Source organism: Cydia pomonella, chromosome 26 (assembly GCF_033807575.1).
Source record: "Cydia pomonella isolate Wapato2018A chromosome 26, ilCydPomo1, whole genome shotgun sequence".
Classification (NCBI taxonomy): Eukaryota; Metazoa; Arthropoda; class Insecta; order Lepidoptera; family Tortricidae; genus Cydia; species Cydia pomonella.
The window spans coordinates 6,919,188-6,938,118 of record NC_084728.1 but is presented as its reverse complement, the minus strand read 5'-3'; the positions used below and the strand labels follow the sequence as shown (position 1 = coordinate 6,938,118).

Here is an 18,931-nt window from a genome sequence, read left to right as displayed (position 1 = left end):
ATTTAAATTCTCCTATTGGAATTGAAAACGAGTGGTCAATACCACTCGATTCCCAACATATATCGCTCGTATTTCAAAAATAGCATTTCGCCGTTTTCCACAGATTTTCGAGTGACGAACTCGAGCGCTCAAAATTCAAAAATCAGTCCCCTGGCCCCATTCTTATTACCCGTGAGGCCGGAAGCTATGCAATAATGTGTAAATATTTGGTTTATAATTATAAGTAAAAGTACTGAATGTTCACACAAATTCACAAGTATTTAGTTAGAGATTGCTCCTAATATATCGTTTATTGAGGCTAGAAGACCAATAGATATTTAAATAGGTTTTATCACTTATCGCCGTGAATAAAACATATTTCATGTCTTTTGACTTACCTTATCTTGTACCTATATCTCTCGCATCTAATAATGTTTCCTGTGGCAGTTCCTTTAAGTCTCCTTTGTTTGGGGCTTGATTTAAAAAATAACTGATTTATTACTGTATTTTTATAATTTAAATTGTTACATTTCTAAATAAATTAGTTTGCAAAACTTCCAAATATGTTTACAAACATTTTGCGTGGCAGCTACTGCATAGGTAATAAGTTTTTGGCAAAGATATAATTTTTGGTACAAGCTTTTATCGCTGACTGTACTTTTTTTCTTCAGGCAACACTCATCGAGACAATTCTAAAAACCCCAAACACAATTATGTTGCGTTGTTTTATCACAGAGTTCCCATGGCCACCTCCTGTCTCCATCAGATCAGCTCGATAGTATACAGCATATTGTCATCCGACTTACAAATGTATGTACATTTACAACTTCAATGGAAACCGGGAAGTGGGTCAAATTTAACTTACAAAATTTGATCCGTACACACATACCTAGGTACATAGTTACATTGCAAGTTAAATAAAAGCGTGTCTAAAACGATAATAGGGCTCATTTATACTACGAGAACTCCTATGCGAGTTTCATTACATTGCGGTATTTGATCGGTCGGCTGAACTGGATGTACCCTTCTATAATCCGCAACGCGCGCACGCCGTTCGCAGCGGCTTACGTGAGCAAGTAACTCGCGAACGCGAAGCGGCGCGGCGCGGCGGCCCACGGCATTCGCGTTCGCAACGAGATCGACCACGTAGGACACTTCCATAGGTATCAAACGATTGATTCACCCGCGCCGCGCCGCGTCGTTTCGCGTTCACGAGTTATTCGCTCACGTAAGCCGCTGCGTAAACGGGAAGGAATCATCACACAACGCGAGACGTATAATTTGTAGCTTTATAAAATTGGTCTTCCAAGCTCTCAAACCGTAAAATTACTTGTACTCAATAAATTCACCGGCCAGCTCGTTATGCTGGCTGTCCACACACTTGCTGTTTGCCTCAAAGTCGCACTGCTGCGTGCGTTCGTTGAAGAACAAGCCATCGGAGCAGAAGGCGGCCTGCGGCACGCCGTTGGAGCAGCGCCAGAAACGCTGGCAGTCACCTCTGGAAACCGAGTTTTTGTTACTACGTGGCGTTAAAAAAAAATTAAAATATGTATCTACCCAGGCCGGAGATTACCGGCTAATTGTATATTGCCCTTTTGTCTCTCGCTCCCCACCCGCGCAAATTCGCATACGAAAAACATCTTATTGACTGGGGGCTAAAATGGCCGGCTAAAATAATAAATACAGGGCACAAAATACTGGACGAAGATCTCAGGCTAGGGTAGATATAGGAGTGTTTTTTTCACAAATCCTTGACAAATGTATTTCTTTTTGTTTGGCCGGAGATATCCGTTCTTGGTAAACGACAGGTTGATAATAGGGGCGTGGAGCTTAGAGCGGCCAAGGTTTCAAATCCGCCACTCGACGATAAAGATTGATAGAAGCTTTTTTTTATACTACGTCGGTGGCAAACAAGCATACGGCCCGCCTGATGGTAAGCAGTCTCCGTAGCTTGCTTGAAACAAATGTGCATTTTTCTTCTCTTACTAACCTGTACGGCAGTTGTTTGGCGGCAGACCCTGGGTTCTCGCAGTCCAAGATGGTGCCGAACTTTCGGGTCTCCGTCAGTTTGACGGCAGCGGGTCCGCTCAGAAGGTCCAGTACACCTGGATTTATTAACAAGGGACTTTATTACAGATCTGCCGAATATGGAGTTTGCCGAACACAAATATTCGGTTCCGATTTTACCGAACCGAATATTCGGTTAATCTGTATCAATCTATTAAACCATTTGAAAACGCTTCAAATACATCAGCGGCTACTGACGATTCGCTTCCTTACATCTATTTACAGGTATTGATCTAAGTATACCACGCGTGGTCGTCCATATACAAAAAGAGAAAACATTGAAAAACAAGGTTTATAGGTTCTCCTTTTTTTATTGCATTAAAAATCGAAACCTATAAAGCTAAAATATATTATGCTGAAGCGATCGACATCAAAATCAAAATGATTTGTTAAGATTTAGTAAGTGGAAACCATTTTCTCCCGAAATGGAATACTCGTATCATAGAATAATTACCAAAAAATTCAATAAAGCGAAACCTATAAGTACAGCTAAAATATATTATGCTGAAGCGATCGATATCAAAATCAAAATGATTTGTTAAGATTTAGTTAGCGGGAACCATTTTCTCCCGAAATGGAATATTATAGAAAAATTACCAAAAAATTCAATAAAGCGAAACCTATAATGCTAAAATATATTATGCTGAAGCGATCGACATCAAAATCAAAATAATTTGTTAAGATTTAGTAAGTGGAAACCATTTTCTCCCGAAATGGAATATCATAGAAAAATTACCAAAAAATTCAATAAAGCGAAACCTATAAAGCTAAAATATATTATGCTGAACTGATCGACATCAAAATCAAAATGATTTGTTAAGATTTAGTTAGCGGGAACCATTTTCTCCCGAAATGGAATACTCGTATCATAGAATAATTACCAAAAAATTCAATAAAGCGAAACCTATAAGTACAGCTAAAATATATTATGCTGAAGCGATCGATATCAAAATCAAAATGATTTGTTAAGATTTAGTTAGCGGGAACCATTTTCTCCCGAAATGGAATATTATAGAAAAATTACCAAAAAATTCAATAAAGCGAAACCTATAATGCTAAAATATATTATGCTGAAGCGATCGACATCAAAATCAAAATGATTTGTTAAGATTTAGTAAGTGGAAACCATTTTCTCCCGAAATGGAATATCATAGAAAAATTACCAAAAAATTCAATAAAGCGAAACCTATAAAGCTAAAATATATTATGCTGAACTGATCGACATCAAAATCAAAATGATTTGTTAAGATTTAGTTAGCGGGAACCATTTTCTCCCGAAATGGAATATCATAGAAAAATTACCGTTATTTCGTTAGATTCAAAAAGCTATTCTTCCGTCTTAAGAAGGACTTCTATAAGAGACACCACTAATAATCCCCTATGTTACTTAATTAATATTAAGTACCTGGGCGACCGAGCTTTGCTCGGTTATAACTATTTATTGTAATATGGTGGTGTATAGGTGATAATCTTAACTATATTTTTTTACTAAATTAAACTTGTTAATTTCCTGCTACCTAAAGGTTGTCTGGAAGAGATCGCTTTTTAGCGATAAGACCGCCTGTTGTTACCTGGTTCTATTTTCCTTTAAAATTCATTTGTAGTTTTACATGTATGTAAAATGTATAATTGTTGGTGCAATAAAGAATATTTACTTACTTACTTACTTGTCTAAAACAATAAAAATTAAAAAATTATACATAAACTTGAACATATAAAAAAACAAAAGTTAGTCACCGGGCGAGATACGAACCCGTAACACTCGTTTAGCAGTCCGCGTCTTAACCTGCTGGACCAGACGGACAGTGGCCGGAAACACGAAATTAGCGACCATATTCTGCGTCGTAAGAAAAACGCATGAAAACTCGAAAACACGCGTTTTCCAAAACATAAGACTAATCTAGATCGATTGTTTACCCCCATATACCAAATTTCAGCAAAATCGTTAGAGCCGTTTCCGAGATCCCGGAAATATATATATATATATATATATATATATATATATACAAGAATTGCTCGTTTAAAGGTATAAGATTTCCTTACCGATCTGAGCGTTGTCGTTTGGAGACCAAAGTTCCTCGCTGTCTCCAGAGCCCTCGAGAGATTCTTCATTGGAATCTCCATTAATCGGATCACGAAGCTGACATGTAGCCGCCCAGGACCACTCGCAGCCCTAAGAATAATAATAAATAATAATAATAAAACTTTATTTGTCCATACAAGAAAATAATAATAATTACAATAATAAATCTATAGTCTTTTTTATACCACGTCGGCGGCAAACAAGCATACGGCGTGCCTATTGGTAAGCAGTCTCCGTAGCCTATGTACGCCTGCAACTCCAGACCCTCCCTCGCCTCGTTGAGCTCTGGCAACCTTACTCACCGGCAGGAACACAACACTATGACTAGGGTCTAGTGTTATTTGGCTGCGGTTTTCTGTAAGGTCCTCCCCAGTTGGGCTCTGCTCTAGATCTAACATCCGTTAACATTCGATTTAACTTAAATAATATAAATTAATAGTTATTGAATATTTATGCACTAGTAAAATTAACATAATTAATTACTTTTGAATTATTCGTATTTAGATTATTGGGATTTAGATATTTATACATTTTAATTTAATTATTAGATGATGGACCCCCTTCGGGTAAAAAGTTCCGCAGCCCTAAGGGACATTCAAAATTAGTACTCCAATCATTGTACAGTCGCCATCAGATATATCGGAGCGACCAAGGTGCTCACACATATCTGAACACGCCCCTATTGTCAAGATACTAGAATGCATGTTCACATATTTTTGATCACCTTGGCCGCTCCGATATATCTGATGGCGACTGTACGTACGGGAAGAATAAAATTTAATAAATAAAAGCATTTTGACAATAGAAAAGGGCGCGAAATTCAAATTTTCTATGGAAGGTTACGCGGTAAGGCCTTCGCGCCTACATTTTTTAAATTTATCAAATTCTCTACTGACGGAAATGGCTTGCCAAACTATAAATATTATAGGATATTATTACACAAATTGACTATTAAATAAGTCCCACAGTGAGCTCAATAAGGCTTGTGTTGTGGGTACTTCTTAGACAACGATATATATAATATATCAATATTCATAAATACTTAATAGTACATTACGATACAAGTGCGAAAAATAGGAAATTCGAAACGAGTGGCGATAAATTAAAACACGACCGAAGGGAGTGTTTTAAATCGACACGAGTTGCGAATTACCTATTCGCACATGTATCGTACAACGTTTTACAGTAAGTACATATGGCCCGTTAAATGTTCGTGACAGTAACGTAATATGCTAATTTTCACACTAGTGCGGTAAAGTAGCACTATATGTACTGTAATAGTATTTTATGCAACAGTTGTATAAGAAGGGTCAAAAAAGGCGAGTGGCGTGAGTTACAATGTGAGCCGGAGCCGAAGGCGTAGGCGAACATTGTAAAGGAATACGCCACGAGAATTTTTTGACCTACTTATACAACGTTGCATACAATATTTTTCCTACGAGTCAACAAAAATAAATCTTAATTTAGGTAAACAAATTACAGCAAAAGTATATAGCCAAGACGCGCGAGCATACCTAGTTACGCGCCCGGCCCGCCCCGGGCCGCGGCCGGCTGGTCGGCGACACCTCCTCGTAACTCATGAGGCCCTGGTACTTGCTATTTGCTAAATTAATTTTTTGGACAGTTTTTTCTCAATTTTGGCCACCGTAGCCTACGGAGACTAACAAGCAACGCTAAGCGGTCTTCGTAGTCTATGGGTGTTGCTATATTACGGGTGTCACATGCGTGTTTCTGACTTATGAAGTAATTATTTTTACTATGCAACCAAATGAATATTTTGTAAGTTGGCAGCAATGCACTTAGTTTAAAACTGTATTCGTTTTGGTTTTGTTAGGTTGGTAGCCATTAATCGCAGTAACATTATAGCTTATAAAAGCACAAGAGCTTTTATGAGGAATAGACAATATAGACTTTTCTTGAAACCTTTTATGTATGTTCTTATATTCGTGTTAATGAATGCATAAATGACAGATAACAGTAGAGGAGTAGGAAAATACATATAAAACATCCATGACCCAGGAACAAATATCCGTGCGGTTCGAATCCGACTTTTCACCACTGGAGGGCTTCGTATCTTTTTCGTTGGAACATATATAATCAAATAGTGAGTATTGTATTCTTTGATGACCATTGGCCGAGGTTTTCGACAGGGTAAGCTCTTAAAGGCGACTCTTAAATGATCTAAGATAACTAACCTGTATTTCAAAATCAAAGATGGTGCCCGCGGGACAGTTGAACTCCACCTCCTTGCCGTGAGCACAAATGTAGAACTTGTCGCAGTCTTCGCGGTGAGGCAGCAGGAGGAAAATCTGAAACATTAGTCGTCATAATTTTAATTACCTACTTATAGTAAACACCCCTATAGCCAACCAACAGGCACTAGCAGTAATGGGGTAGTATAGACAAATCCTGTAAAACAAGTATTTACCATCAGTTTTTAACCGCTGGCAACATTTTACCATAAACAAGAGCCAATGAGCTGCTTAAGTTTAATTTTTCAGTGATATTTCTTAGTATGGAGTGTGGAAGTGGATTAAAATTTTTGTTTACCAATATGCAATAGTTTGTGCCAATAGAAAATAGATATTCATATCATAATTAGAATAAGTAAACTGAACTGGACTGTGTATCTCGGTGACGACTGTCGTGGAGGAAAATGCACGTTTTATGTGTAAGTTAGTTTTAATAGAACCTTATGTACATTTTACTTTGTTTGTTCTCCTAATAAATAAAACAAAATAAATAAAAATAAAAAAGGAGTGAAATCTCTTATGATAGAACTGTGCAAAAGTGTCCACCTGTCAGATATAAATAATAGTTCCAAATCTCTCCAGAAGCGCTAGAGTAAGAACCTAGGCGTTATTGACGGAGTGAAGTGCGCTGTCTATGATTTGATTTTTTTGTTCAAGTACTCTAGGTATTGTAGCGCCACCTATTTAAGGTTTTTTGATGACACTTTTTGGTACATGGAGATTTCATTCCTTACCTCCACCTTCCGTATTTCTTAGTTTGAAAATTAATTGCGCCATACATCCCATGACTGGAGCAAAACACCATAGTTTTAATTGGTTAATAATATTGAAACTAATTGCAGTAGCTTTCATTAAATACATAGAAAACATAAAGGATGAATTGGACATTTAACTTTTAAAGCATAAAGCGGTAGAAATTTCACAGATGTCGGTGAAATATCAAAAATACTCCAAATTTTCTCTTAAATGTCCCATGATTGGTGCCGTTTACATAGATATAGGGACCGTGCGCGTTGGAAGGTCTGCTATCTTGTGGCCGGAATCGGAACCATAAACATGTACATTTACACGTCACGTGTTTTCTTGTGCATAGTAGGTTCTGCCATCTTGTGGGCGACATCGGAACAATAAATATCACATTTACGCCTCGCGCCAAAAATCTGACGGCTCCTGTGCTGCCTCCTACAGTTCATGCACGCTCCCTATAGGTACTTCAGTACCCCTAGTGTAAATATTTTCGACAGCGAAACGTTACGTACGCGTTTGCGTTAAGTGTCATTTGGTATGAGATTTTTGACTTTCCAAAACGTCCCGCTTGGGGCGCTGTTCAAAAACCCATACAAAATGAGACTTAACGCAAACGCGTACGTCACGTTTCGCTACCGGCAAAATTTACACTAGGGGCACTGTTCAAGTCTTTCGCCTTTATAGTTACATGAGATAATTAAAAGTTTGTACGGAACCCTCGGTGCGCGAGTAAACCGAACACGATAAATGTTCGCGCTAAAGAGGCAGCCGCCATAATAATATAAACTTCGATGGATTTAAGGTGGTAGTACGCTCTTTTCCTGAAGATATGAAGGTTGTATCGGTTCGGAAATACGGTAGGCGACAGTTCATTCTGCTATAGTGACGTCACTCATTGGTGGTCGCCGTTTGCGGTCACGTGACATAGAGGTAATAAAACATAAAATTTTATTTTTAAATTAAAAATAAATCTTATGGTTTCATAATTGAATTTTGATAGATGAAACTCCCCTATTGCTTCCGTTTCCACTCATTACCTACTCTTCTTAACCCCGACGCAAAAGAGCAATCTTATAAGTTAGACCACAATATCGCCGTCACTTTTGTTACGCATGCTAGGTTCTTGGGTTTTACTCTAGACTCCGGTCTGCAATGGCAGGAACATATCGACAGGATATGCAGCAAACTCAACTCAGCCTACTATACAATATCTCGGCTTATGCCTATCCTGTCTAAGGAAAACTTAATAATAGCCTACCACGCATGCGGTCACTCTAGTTTTGTCGTATGGAGTAGATTTATGGGGCTTGGCTGCAGACAGGCACAGATCATTCATCATACAAAAGAAAATTATAAGGAAAATGGGTGGCAACTGACGCACCAGCTCGTCACTTATTTATGGACTTCCATATTCTAGCGCTACCTTCATTGTTAATTCTAGAGGTAGTTAAATATGTTAGGCTAAATTTAGAAGACAAGACAAGACAAAGCATTTATTGCAATCATATTAAGTACACAAAATTACATAATATGTACCCTGCAAGGGCGCAGCAGTCTTATAACTAAATAACAATCTAGTACAAAGATTTACAGACAATTATTTGAGATCACAGGCAGTACTTAAGAGCTAAGTTACCTACTCATAGCATAGGTATTAATTTAACGATCAAAAAACTCCTGCAGCGTATAGAAAGATTTGTCTTTTAGATGTGTGTTAAGTGCTTTATTGAATAATTTTGAATTTTCTATTTCTTTTTGAAGTTTCAGATGAAAATATGGACCGCTTCCAGGACCAGAGGCGACATGAACTAGAATTGCCGAAACATAGATTAAGAAAATCTGCTCTCTGCTGACACGTATTAGGACCTAAACTTTATAATAAGATTCCAATGAGTATAAAAAACGCTCGCACCAACTTAGGATATATTTATTTATTTATTTAAACTTTATTGCACAATACATGAAGAGTACAAATGGCGGACTTAATGCCAGAAGGCATTCTCTACCAGTCAACCATGAGCCAAACCGAAAGATGCAGGGTCAGAATACAGAGTAAAATGACAAAAATATATATATATTGAAACTGAAGTCGTCTCTAATCCGGAAGGCCTATTATTCCGTAGCTGAATTCTTGGATCAATAGTCTATTAATATATTATTTTTAATTATTCTTTATAATGACATGTTTTGTATTTTTATTGTTGTATCTTCCTTTCCTTTGTACTAATGTAATTATGTTTGACATCCATCTTGCACCTATGTACCTAATAATGTATAATTAATACAAATAAACGAATATGAATGAATATGAGTGTTTGTCTGTCTGTGACACCATAGCTTTTAAACGTGTAAACCGATTTGGCAGTGGTTTTTTTTATTGAAAGCAGGCTTTCTAGCAGACGCTAGTTTTTCATTGAACTTAGCAATATTAAAAAAAAGGATTTTATGGATAAAGGAGAATAAAAACTTAAATAATTAAAGTAAAAAAAAAACTTTTCTTGCATTGTATACATACATATATTATTTCTTAATTTGTCAACACAGGTGACATTTTTCTTAGCTTCTCTCTTCTCCTTTCGTGTCAAGATTCCCTTAATCAATGCATGGTCAGATTTCTAGCAGATCACGCGGGGAATGTCAACAGCTACGGGCGGGTTCGGGCGTCATCGGATCCGTTCGGCTCAGCAATGCTACAAGCAATTATTAGGGTTGGCAACTTGATGTTCCTTTGCGTGCACAACCACAGATAAGATAATGACTTAAATTTTGACATTCCTAAATAGCCGAAAGGGATAGCAGTGTTGGCCAACACTAAGGGACAATGCCATACATTAGAAGCCGACAACGCGATTTGTCTCTGAATGGCTTTCAAACTTCAGTTTTGTAGTTAGTTTCCTTTCTGTAAAGTAGTACTATTATTTATTCTTTATGGGGCGGCCCCATGGTTTGTCATGCTGTGTCGCGAGCACAATAAGGTGGCCATTCATTACAATATTGTAAAAGCTGTCCTTACATCATTCCTCACGATTTCATTATCGGTTATTTTCATGACTTCTCGACATTCAGTTAAGGATAATATTCATTTTATTTTTTCTTAGTCAGGCTAATTTTCTCTATATGCCAGCATCGCCATACGTGGCTCACTCCGCGATTTCGTCGCGAACTAGCGATGCTACAAGTACATACGGCCAGCACCAATGTTGGTGTCTAGCAGTAGTGGTTGCCGCGCACCGCTACAGAACGGACGTCTGCCCGCGCTTGCGCCACCTTGCGGACACATCTGTCATGATAGATGCGTTTTTAGAGAGTGAACCTTCTGTACGTTGTACTATTATGTATTGTGGTACTACATTTCGTAAGCTCCCAGCCATTCCGTGAACCGAAAAAGTGAAAACGTGGACTCAAGAGTCCATGTTTTTGGTTTTGAAGGGGCATCTTTTGAATCATCTATCTTCATCTAGTCCTGGCTATTCTTGTAGCTTCAAACAACAAGCAGAATAGGCATAGGAGATTCTATGTAAATCTTTATCTCCATATTACTTAACCCTTTAACATTTACGGCTCATTTCGCAACAGGCTCATAAGACTGATACTTTGTACGCAACATGAGCATGCTCTATCTATGATGGTTAAAAGGTTTTAACCTCCTGTCTGTGTATGATAAGGGTACTGGTCGAATTTTTAGTTATCTTTTTGCCTTTTTTGGAGAACAATTTTTCAATACAGCTCAACCCAGATTTTAACCCACGAATTGGACGACCACACATATATGACGGGTTAATCTGTTTGATCATTGTTTTGCATATCTGAATATGAGTTGTCTACAGATGTCGAATCTAAATCTGTTGAAAAATTTAACACTGATGTATAACTCAATCTTTCAAACTTAGTTGCAACCAAAATCTCATATTTTGACAGGATATTATTCATCTCCAGTTTTGCTTTTGCCTTCTCTATTGGAGGTAGATTCCGCAACACTTCTTCAAGATGGCGACAAAACAAGTCTATGTCATCTCCTTTCTTTCTATTGGTTTTAAATAAGGTACTCTGTACTTTGTCCCTTTCTTGGAAACTGTGGTCATCACTATTTGTCCGTTTTAGTATTTTTTTCTGAGGTGTTGCATCTATGCTATTACTTTCTGAAATACCAAACATTTGGACATCCGATTCATTGTATTCTTCTTTTATAATTATATCAGGCATTAACATATGTGCGTCTGAATCATTACTTACTTCCGTAGCATTCTGTATTTCTCCCGCTTGCCAATGATTTTCTTCCTCCAATAATTCTTGGTTACCTCCGCTCCAACCTGTTCCTCCTGATCTCGGTTGAGGAGGAAAACTATCCAGAAAAGATAATAAAATATGCCTCCTATCTTTCGTTTGTTTTGGAACAGCACCAGTAACTTTTATTTTCTTTTTATATCTATGGTAGGTGTCTCTTATGCATTTCCATTTCTTTTTACAGTCTCCACCTGCAAGCAAAAGGTAGGTATGTAGATAACAAGTGTTAAATTTTGTAACACACAACCATGCACACGAATTCGAGCTAATCATGCAGTGTAACGCCACAACGCGATTGATTGACGAGTTTGCATCACGCGCGATTGGTCACAAGTAGTTGCGTTAGACTGCATGATTGGCTAGAATTCGTGAGTGACGTCACTTGACTCTTAGTACCCGTAAGGCCCCTCCTTACATAAATGTCAATACACACACAGCGTACAGCACAATACATTACTCTTTATTGCACACCTCACATAGTTTACAATAAATGTACAGAAACATAAAGACAATTGGATAGAGGTAACAACAGGCTGTGGTCTTATCGCTTAAGAGTGATCTCTTCCAGACAGCCTTTGGCTATCAGAGACAATAAAATTAGAATTGTAATTAGTAGGCGGCGCAATTAAAAAAAATATGAAGAGTCAAATTGAATATAACTTATGTATCTAAACAACACAAAACATTGATGGGATAGGTTCATCAAAATTGCATAATTTGAGGAATAAATACTAATATTATTTGCAGTGAAGCTAGGTAATAGTGTAAATTGGTTTTAAATAGTCTTGGGAAATTCACGCTAAAAATTTCATAAAAAAAGTCAGACCAAGATAAGTTGGCAGCGATTTTGACAGCCCAGATATTGCAAGTGTTATTTTAAACGTTAAACTTCTAAGAAATTATGACGTTTACTTAACACTTGCACATGCTGGGCTATCAAAATCGTTGCCAACTTAGCTAGGTCTGACTATTTCATTACGATACTAAAAAAACAAAAAGTAAACATAGTTAATTTCACTCGTTTTGGTTGATTTGATAAGAGAAAAACTGTCAAATAAATTTAGAAATTTATAAATATTTTGTTTTTTACTCCATATAACAATAATGTTATAATTTAACTTATATTTTAAAGTTATTTGGATACAAAATTATACTCACCATTTCTGTTCAACTCCTTGCCGATCTCCTTCCACACATTGTCCTTAATTAAATTACTTTTATAATTTACATGGGACGCATTATATAATATATCATTAGATATAACCATTTTTATTAATTTTTCTTCCTCGGCGTCTGTGAACGAACCCATTTTTAATCGGGAAGCTACAATTGCTACATTCCATACTTTGTTACTTTCACTTGTCAACATAACGGACAGCAAATGTAATACAACTAAATTGAAAACATGTTTTGAAATAGCCGAAAACATGCCGGAAACAATATACATAATTTAGTCGGTTAGTACGCTTTGACAACCGTTTTGACAAAAAGTAGGGATGTCCGATGTCGACGCGATAAAGCGATCTATCGATTATTTTTTTAATAGAAGCCTCGCCCACCACCTCTCTACGTTAATATCTTGGTTAAGTTATATGGTAGGTACATACCTGACCCTCAGGGTCGCAGGACAGGGTGTTGGGGTCCACACCCTCGAAGGGGCGGTATGTCGCCATGGTGGCTCCCAGCGCCAATAAGAAAGTTAAACTTCTAGCTGCAATTAAAAAATATAGCGTTACAAAGGTTTAGCCAGTCAGGCAGACGGAGAGCGCATTTAGTTAGACTAAAGTTGACCTATAAGAATGAGACATTATTTGCCCATATGTATTTTATTTCGCTTTATTAAGACCTCTAAGTAAAAAATTACATTAAGTACATCTTTCAAATCAAATATTTGGGGATTAAACAAGATTATCGCACATTAAATACAAATTGATAGCAGTGTGACGCAATTTTCCACGAATTGCGCCCGGTCTTTTATGTCAGTGATTAACTTCGTCATTTTTATGATGATGTTTTCCTTCACTTTATTTATCTGTAGATAATTATAAGGAATTAAAATATCGCGGACCATAACTGGATTTCCGTGCATAAGAAGTATAAGATATTTGATTAAGTACAATACGATCATTACAATCTTCACATAAAAAAATTTAGTAGCGTAACTGAGAGTGCTAACGAGATGGGACATCATCAAAATCCGTTTAGTCGTTTCGATACTACGATACACGATGTAACACCTCACAAGCATATTCATGTTTGGTTATTTTCTCATTTCGAATTATATTTAAATTCAAGTTGTATACATTTTGTTTCACAAATCTTAATTTATATAGGTACTCGTTCAGTGGGTTGGTTTCTGATTTTTTTTGCAAACATTTTGGCACTCGCGTAAAATCGAAGTTAACGGGTTCAGCCAAATCTGTTTAGCCGTTTATTAATGTAGTAAGTAGTAGATGTAACACAGGGATACGTAACGATCAAAAAGTCCAACAAAACACCTATGTTTTTGGCTTCCCCCGCTGCTTCCCCCAAATGACGATAAAATAGTGTTGTACACTCACGGGCTTTAATTGAGAGCTATTTAGAGTTCAAGCTAATTTGGATCTTAGAAAATTGAAGAAAATTGTTTCAAATTGCTTCAAGAAAATTGTTTTTATTCAGTGAAGGAATATATGAATATGTCATATTAGCATATAGGGATTAGAATACGTAGATTATAAGTATATTTTAATATTTGCATGCTGTTTCGGCTGAATACTGTGACAATATTTAATGTAACACCTTGTACCTACGTATTCTTGCAAATAAACGCTTCTATTCTATTATTCTATTCTATTCTATTCTATTCTATTCTATTCTATTCTATTCTATTCTATTCTATTCTATTCTATTCTATTCTATTCTATTCTTAATACTAACATACTAACGGTATGAAATGTCCTATGTAAAGTAAACCCTAAATAGCTCAACAATTCCTTGACTATACTACGATAAAGTATAAATAGGTACAAATCATTGTGAAAATGTACGGAACGCAGCATACTCAAACTCGCATCGATTGATGTTGCAATCGGTTGGATTGATATAGCGTTTTGATAATGCTTAAGCTTAAGCAAATTAGGTAGTTATTTTATATAATTATTTCATTCATTTGACATTGCCTGTCTAACTATCGCCTTATTGATTATTGTAGTAATGTACGGTTAGTCAAAAATAATCCATACAAATACTTTATTATCACCACATGAACTTGATACGTGCACATTTGTCATTTTATAGCGCTGGCAACTGACATTTAAAACAAATAACCGATTCAAGCTTGACGCTTGTCTGTCTGACGTACGTCTCTGTGATAAACCTGCAACTTTTGTGTTTTCTATAATTGTGTTATTTATATAATTCTAAATAAAAATGTCTTCATCGGATTCTGAAGATGATAGCTTTTTGAATCCTACTCAACAACTTAAGTCCATGATGAACAACTTTAAAGCGGATACGGACTGTAACTTGAACGATTCCATACCACTCGACATTGTACCAACAACATCACCATCAAAAAGCAAGAAGACGAAGAACAAATCCCCATCAAAGAAAAGAAAGAAATCTACAGATTCGTGCAGTAGTGATTCTATAACTATAGAAGATTTCTGTGCTTTATACCCGCCTATAAACGACGCAAGACCCAAACGAAACACAAGGAGTTCAGCAAAGAGGACTGCTGGTGCGCAAAATTCACCAAACTTGGCTGATATTCAAAAGTCATTGCCCAAACGTAAAAGTAAAAAAAGTAACATCTCTATTTCCAGTACTACCACTATGGATACTGAAATGGCGGGAAATTCGAGTAGAAATGTTGAAATCGAACTACCGTCGCCTTCACCACGCGGGCGAGGTAGAGGACGCGGCAGAGGCAGAAATAGCAGAAATAAAAGGCATTCTAGAAATTATTCCGGAGCTCACAGTATTTTAAATGTCCTACAAGCAATGATACCTATATATAGTGTTGGAAACACTGATGAATACCCTGACCAGTGTGATGACCAGCAGTTATTCAGCAACCAAAAATCCAGTGACGTCGTAGAAATAGAAGACTTAAATGAAACTTTAGAGGAAAACGAATTGATGTCTGTAAAAGTTGAATGGAGAAGCAAAACAATCTTAAAATTTGAGTTACGGAAATATCAAAAATTAACACCAATATTTGAGCATTTTAGTAAAGCTGAAAATGTGAGTTATGATAAACTATACTTTTCATATAATGGAAAAATTATCAAGCCAGAAGATACCCCAGACTCAATAGAATACAGTATTGCTAAATTTATAGACGGTGGAATAGTCAGTCAAAGTGTGGTTTCTGTGTCAAGCAATGAAAATGAAATCAGAAACGGAATAAAGCTTAAGTTCCAGTGTCAGAATGTAAAGAAGCCGTTTGAGATTATTGTGGGGCCGGAGGATAAAATGGCTATGGCCATGTTGAGGTGTGCTGAGCATTTTGAGAAACCTTTTGAAAAGCTCAAATTTGAATTTGATGGTGATATTATTTCGGGTAAGTTTTTAATTATTTTGCTTTAGCTGCATGTAAAAATGCATAGACAAGTCTGTGTACATCAATTTTCTAATGTGCATTTTTGGTATGTATATATAGTATATTCTCATTAATTTGGCACTAATGATGATACAAGATCCGGATTACTGGAAAATTTGTATTACTGGGACTTAGAGCAAATTTGCTTATTATATTGATATGTTTTTTAGTATGTCAAAGCAATACACTATACTAATATATTATATAAAAAAAAATTGTACTGTTATGTGGATTTTGGCACTTCCACCCCTATTTATTATTTTAGTGCCAGGTTATGGATGTACCAAGACCAACAAAATGCCGATTATTGAGATTTCACTGTAATAATAATTACGGCTCAGAATTTTGGGTGTGGCTATTGACAGATTGTAGGAACACCTTTTATCCTTTGGAGTGATAGGACGATGACTCCTGACCGATTATGTCATTCAAATTTCAAATTTGATTAATTGAAATAAAATCAAAATTCTAATAACCCAAAAACGACATATGCCACTTGAAGAGGTATTGATACGCTTTTTAACGCTATTTTTTTATAGACTGTTCCTGTATCAATGCGATTAATACGAGTATATTTAAAAAAACAACAGGGACAACTCATATTTTCGCAAGTTATAAAATATAAAGGTTTTCTTAATTATACTCATATTCATAAAGCAACTTAAACAGATTAAACTTTCCGATATTACAATTGTTTTTTTCATCAATGACTATTAAAAAGAGTTGAATCGTTTCAAGTTTTATTCAATAAAGAGACAATAAAATACCTATCACATTGTAGATCTGTCATCTCGATAAATAGTCTTGTTCTCTCCCTAAAATGCACCCAAAAATGGGTCCTAAATTCATATATGTAATACACTATTGTAACAATCTATTGTCTATTGAAGTAACAGATGTGTGTGAGGCCGTGGACTGGACGCAAGCGGCGGGCGGCGCGGCGAGCGGCAAATAAAGGTCGTTCATACATTTTGCTCGAGCGTAATGTTTGGGTGGCCTTGATTTGAGAGCCGCGCGCCGTTTGCGTCTAGTCTGCGGCCTTATATTAAGGGCAAGCAAGGGTTTTTCCTTTTCCCAAAGAAAGAAAAAAAATACCTCATAAAAGTATTTTCTTTCTTTCCTATAGTTTCATAGAAGTTTGACGTATAAAATAACACTTGCACTGTCTGGGCTGTCAAAATCGCTGCCAACTTGTCTTGGGCTGACTCTATTATTTTTTTTAAAATTAGAAATGCATGTTCTGTTAATGTGTTAATAATTGATGGATGAATGTAATTTTGTTCTAGGTAAAAACACGCCGAGAGAGTTAGACCTTGAAGGTGGAGGATGCATCGATGTAAAAATACTGAATTGAATGAACTTATAATACATATTATTTTATTTTAGAATGCTGTATATTATTATTTTATTTTCAACACTGTTATCACAATGATGCGGTACGCCCAGCTCCGGTGCCTGAGCGAGACAGCGCTATGCAAGAGCTTAACTTTTAGCAACCAAAAGTAGTACCGGACATATATAATTTTACGAGTGTCGTTTTAAAATGAGTGCGTAAGGCTTAGAACGCACTGTCTGTCTGTTTCAGTCTTGCAAGTGCGTGCGCTTATGAAGCTACACGTTACACTTTTTACGTGTCTGAAACCGGAAGAGATTAAGCGCAGTGCGTTCTAAGCCTAGCTTCGATTGTGTGGAAGCGGCTTCATGTGACTCCTTAACGAACGAAATAACGCATTCGCACAAATGATTCGAGCAAATGTACTAACAGCAACACCCTTAACTGTCCATCGGTGGACCTTATGCCTTTTATAATAAGGTCCACTGAAGGACAGTTAATAGTGTGGGCGATAGTACGAACAACCCTATTTGCCGCTCGCCGCTTGCGTCGAGTCCGCGGCCTAAGATATTCACCATTGAGCTACGGTCGTAAGATTAGGTTTCCCGGTAGAGATGTAGAGGAAATGCTTCGTCGAGGCAAAACGACAATGTGTCATGATTAGCGCTAAATGGGTTAAGGACTCCACTCACTTTTCAACAAATCGCATACGATTTTAGATAGGTACATAGAGTTAGAAGTTTGACGTTTAATATAACACTTGTACAGTCTGGGCTATCAAAATTGCTCCCAACGTAGTTTGGTATCTAGCATTTGATCGATCCATTAAATTCGTTGAACTTTATCGGCAATTTATCTAAAATCGTATAGGATTTGAAGCTGAGGATTATATTTTATTATTATGACCCATATTGTCCCGCTGCTGGGCAAAGGCTCTTATTCTTCCACGTATGCTCGGAAGGCTGCCATCATTCTGTCAAAGGCGTCAAGCTCATCCCGCCATCTCCGACGAGGTCTACCGTGACGCCTGACAATTTGTGGGACGCAAAGGGTGGCTGTTTTGGTTCACAGGTCATCTGGCTTACGGCAAACATGTCCTGATGATGCTATTTAGAAATAAGTAAAACTTACCAATCATTATATTAATTTATTTTCTATACTGGTAACACTAAACACTTGTAATACAACACAACGGACAGAAAAACAGCTCAACTGTTCTCTACTGTCTGGCTATAAACTTGTATCATTTCCTTATATAAACTTTCATTATTAGTTGCAATCTTATAGAAAAATACCAGACGAAAGCAAGGAAATAAAAACCTTATTGATTTAGGAATAAAGACATAAAAAAACTAATATCTTCAAGGAACTGAGGATTAATTGATATGGATTGATAAAGAATTAATGAGATTAGTTCAATGGCTTTTTAGCATTGAGTATTGGCAAGTTTAAGGTTTGGATCATTTGAATGTTACACCATACCTACATAAGGCTATGGTCTCCTATAAACGCCATCGGCAGCTTACAGCGTCACGTCGTACATGCGGCGTCCAAACGCTTTGCATCGCGTCTTTAGTTATTTTAAACCATTGCAGCGTTGA

At 36.8% G+C, this 18,931-nt stretch overlaps 3 protein-coding genes across 3 annotated transcripts; 1 reads left to right on the top strand and 2 right to left on the bottom strand.

Annotated features, from left to right (window-relative positions):
* Positions 1–390: 390 nt before the first annotated feature.
* LOC133531908 (peritrophin-1-like) lies at positions 391–18,620 on the bottom strand. Its single transcript, XM_061870320.1, has 6 exons — positions 18,462–18,620; positions 13,020–13,123; positions 6,325–6,438; positions 4,090–4,219; positions 1,970–2,084; positions 391–1,477 (listed from the first exon to the last, which is right to left on the bottom strand). The coding sequence occupies exons 1-6, from the start codon at positions 18,466–18,468 to the stop codon at positions 1,306–1,308; spliced, it is 642 nt and encodes a 213-aa protein (XP_061726304.1). The 5' UTR covers positions 18,469–18,620; the 3' UTR covers positions 391–1,305.
* LOC133531907 (uncharacterized) lies at positions 9,604–12,919 on the bottom strand. The gene is made up of 2 exons (XM_061870319.1): positions 12,571–12,919; positions 9,604–11,603 (listed from the first exon to the last, which is right to left on the bottom strand). The coding sequence occupies exons 1-2, from the start codon at positions 12,857–12,859 to the stop codon at positions 10,906–10,908; spliced, it is 987 nt and encodes a 328-aa protein (XP_061726303.1). The 5' UTR covers positions 12,860–12,919; the 3' UTR covers positions 9,604–10,905.
* On the top strand, positions 14,469–17,385 carry LOC133532081 (DNA repair protein Rad60). Its single transcript, XM_061870575.1, has 2 exons — positions 14,469–15,958; positions 17,284–17,385. Exons 1-2 carry the CDS (start codon positions 14,824–14,826, stop codon positions 17,349–17,351), a joined length of 1,203 nt encoding a protein of 400 aa, XP_061726559.1. The 5' UTR covers positions 14,469–14,823; the 3' UTR covers positions 17,352–17,385.
* Positions 18,621–18,931: the final 311 nt, after the last annotated feature.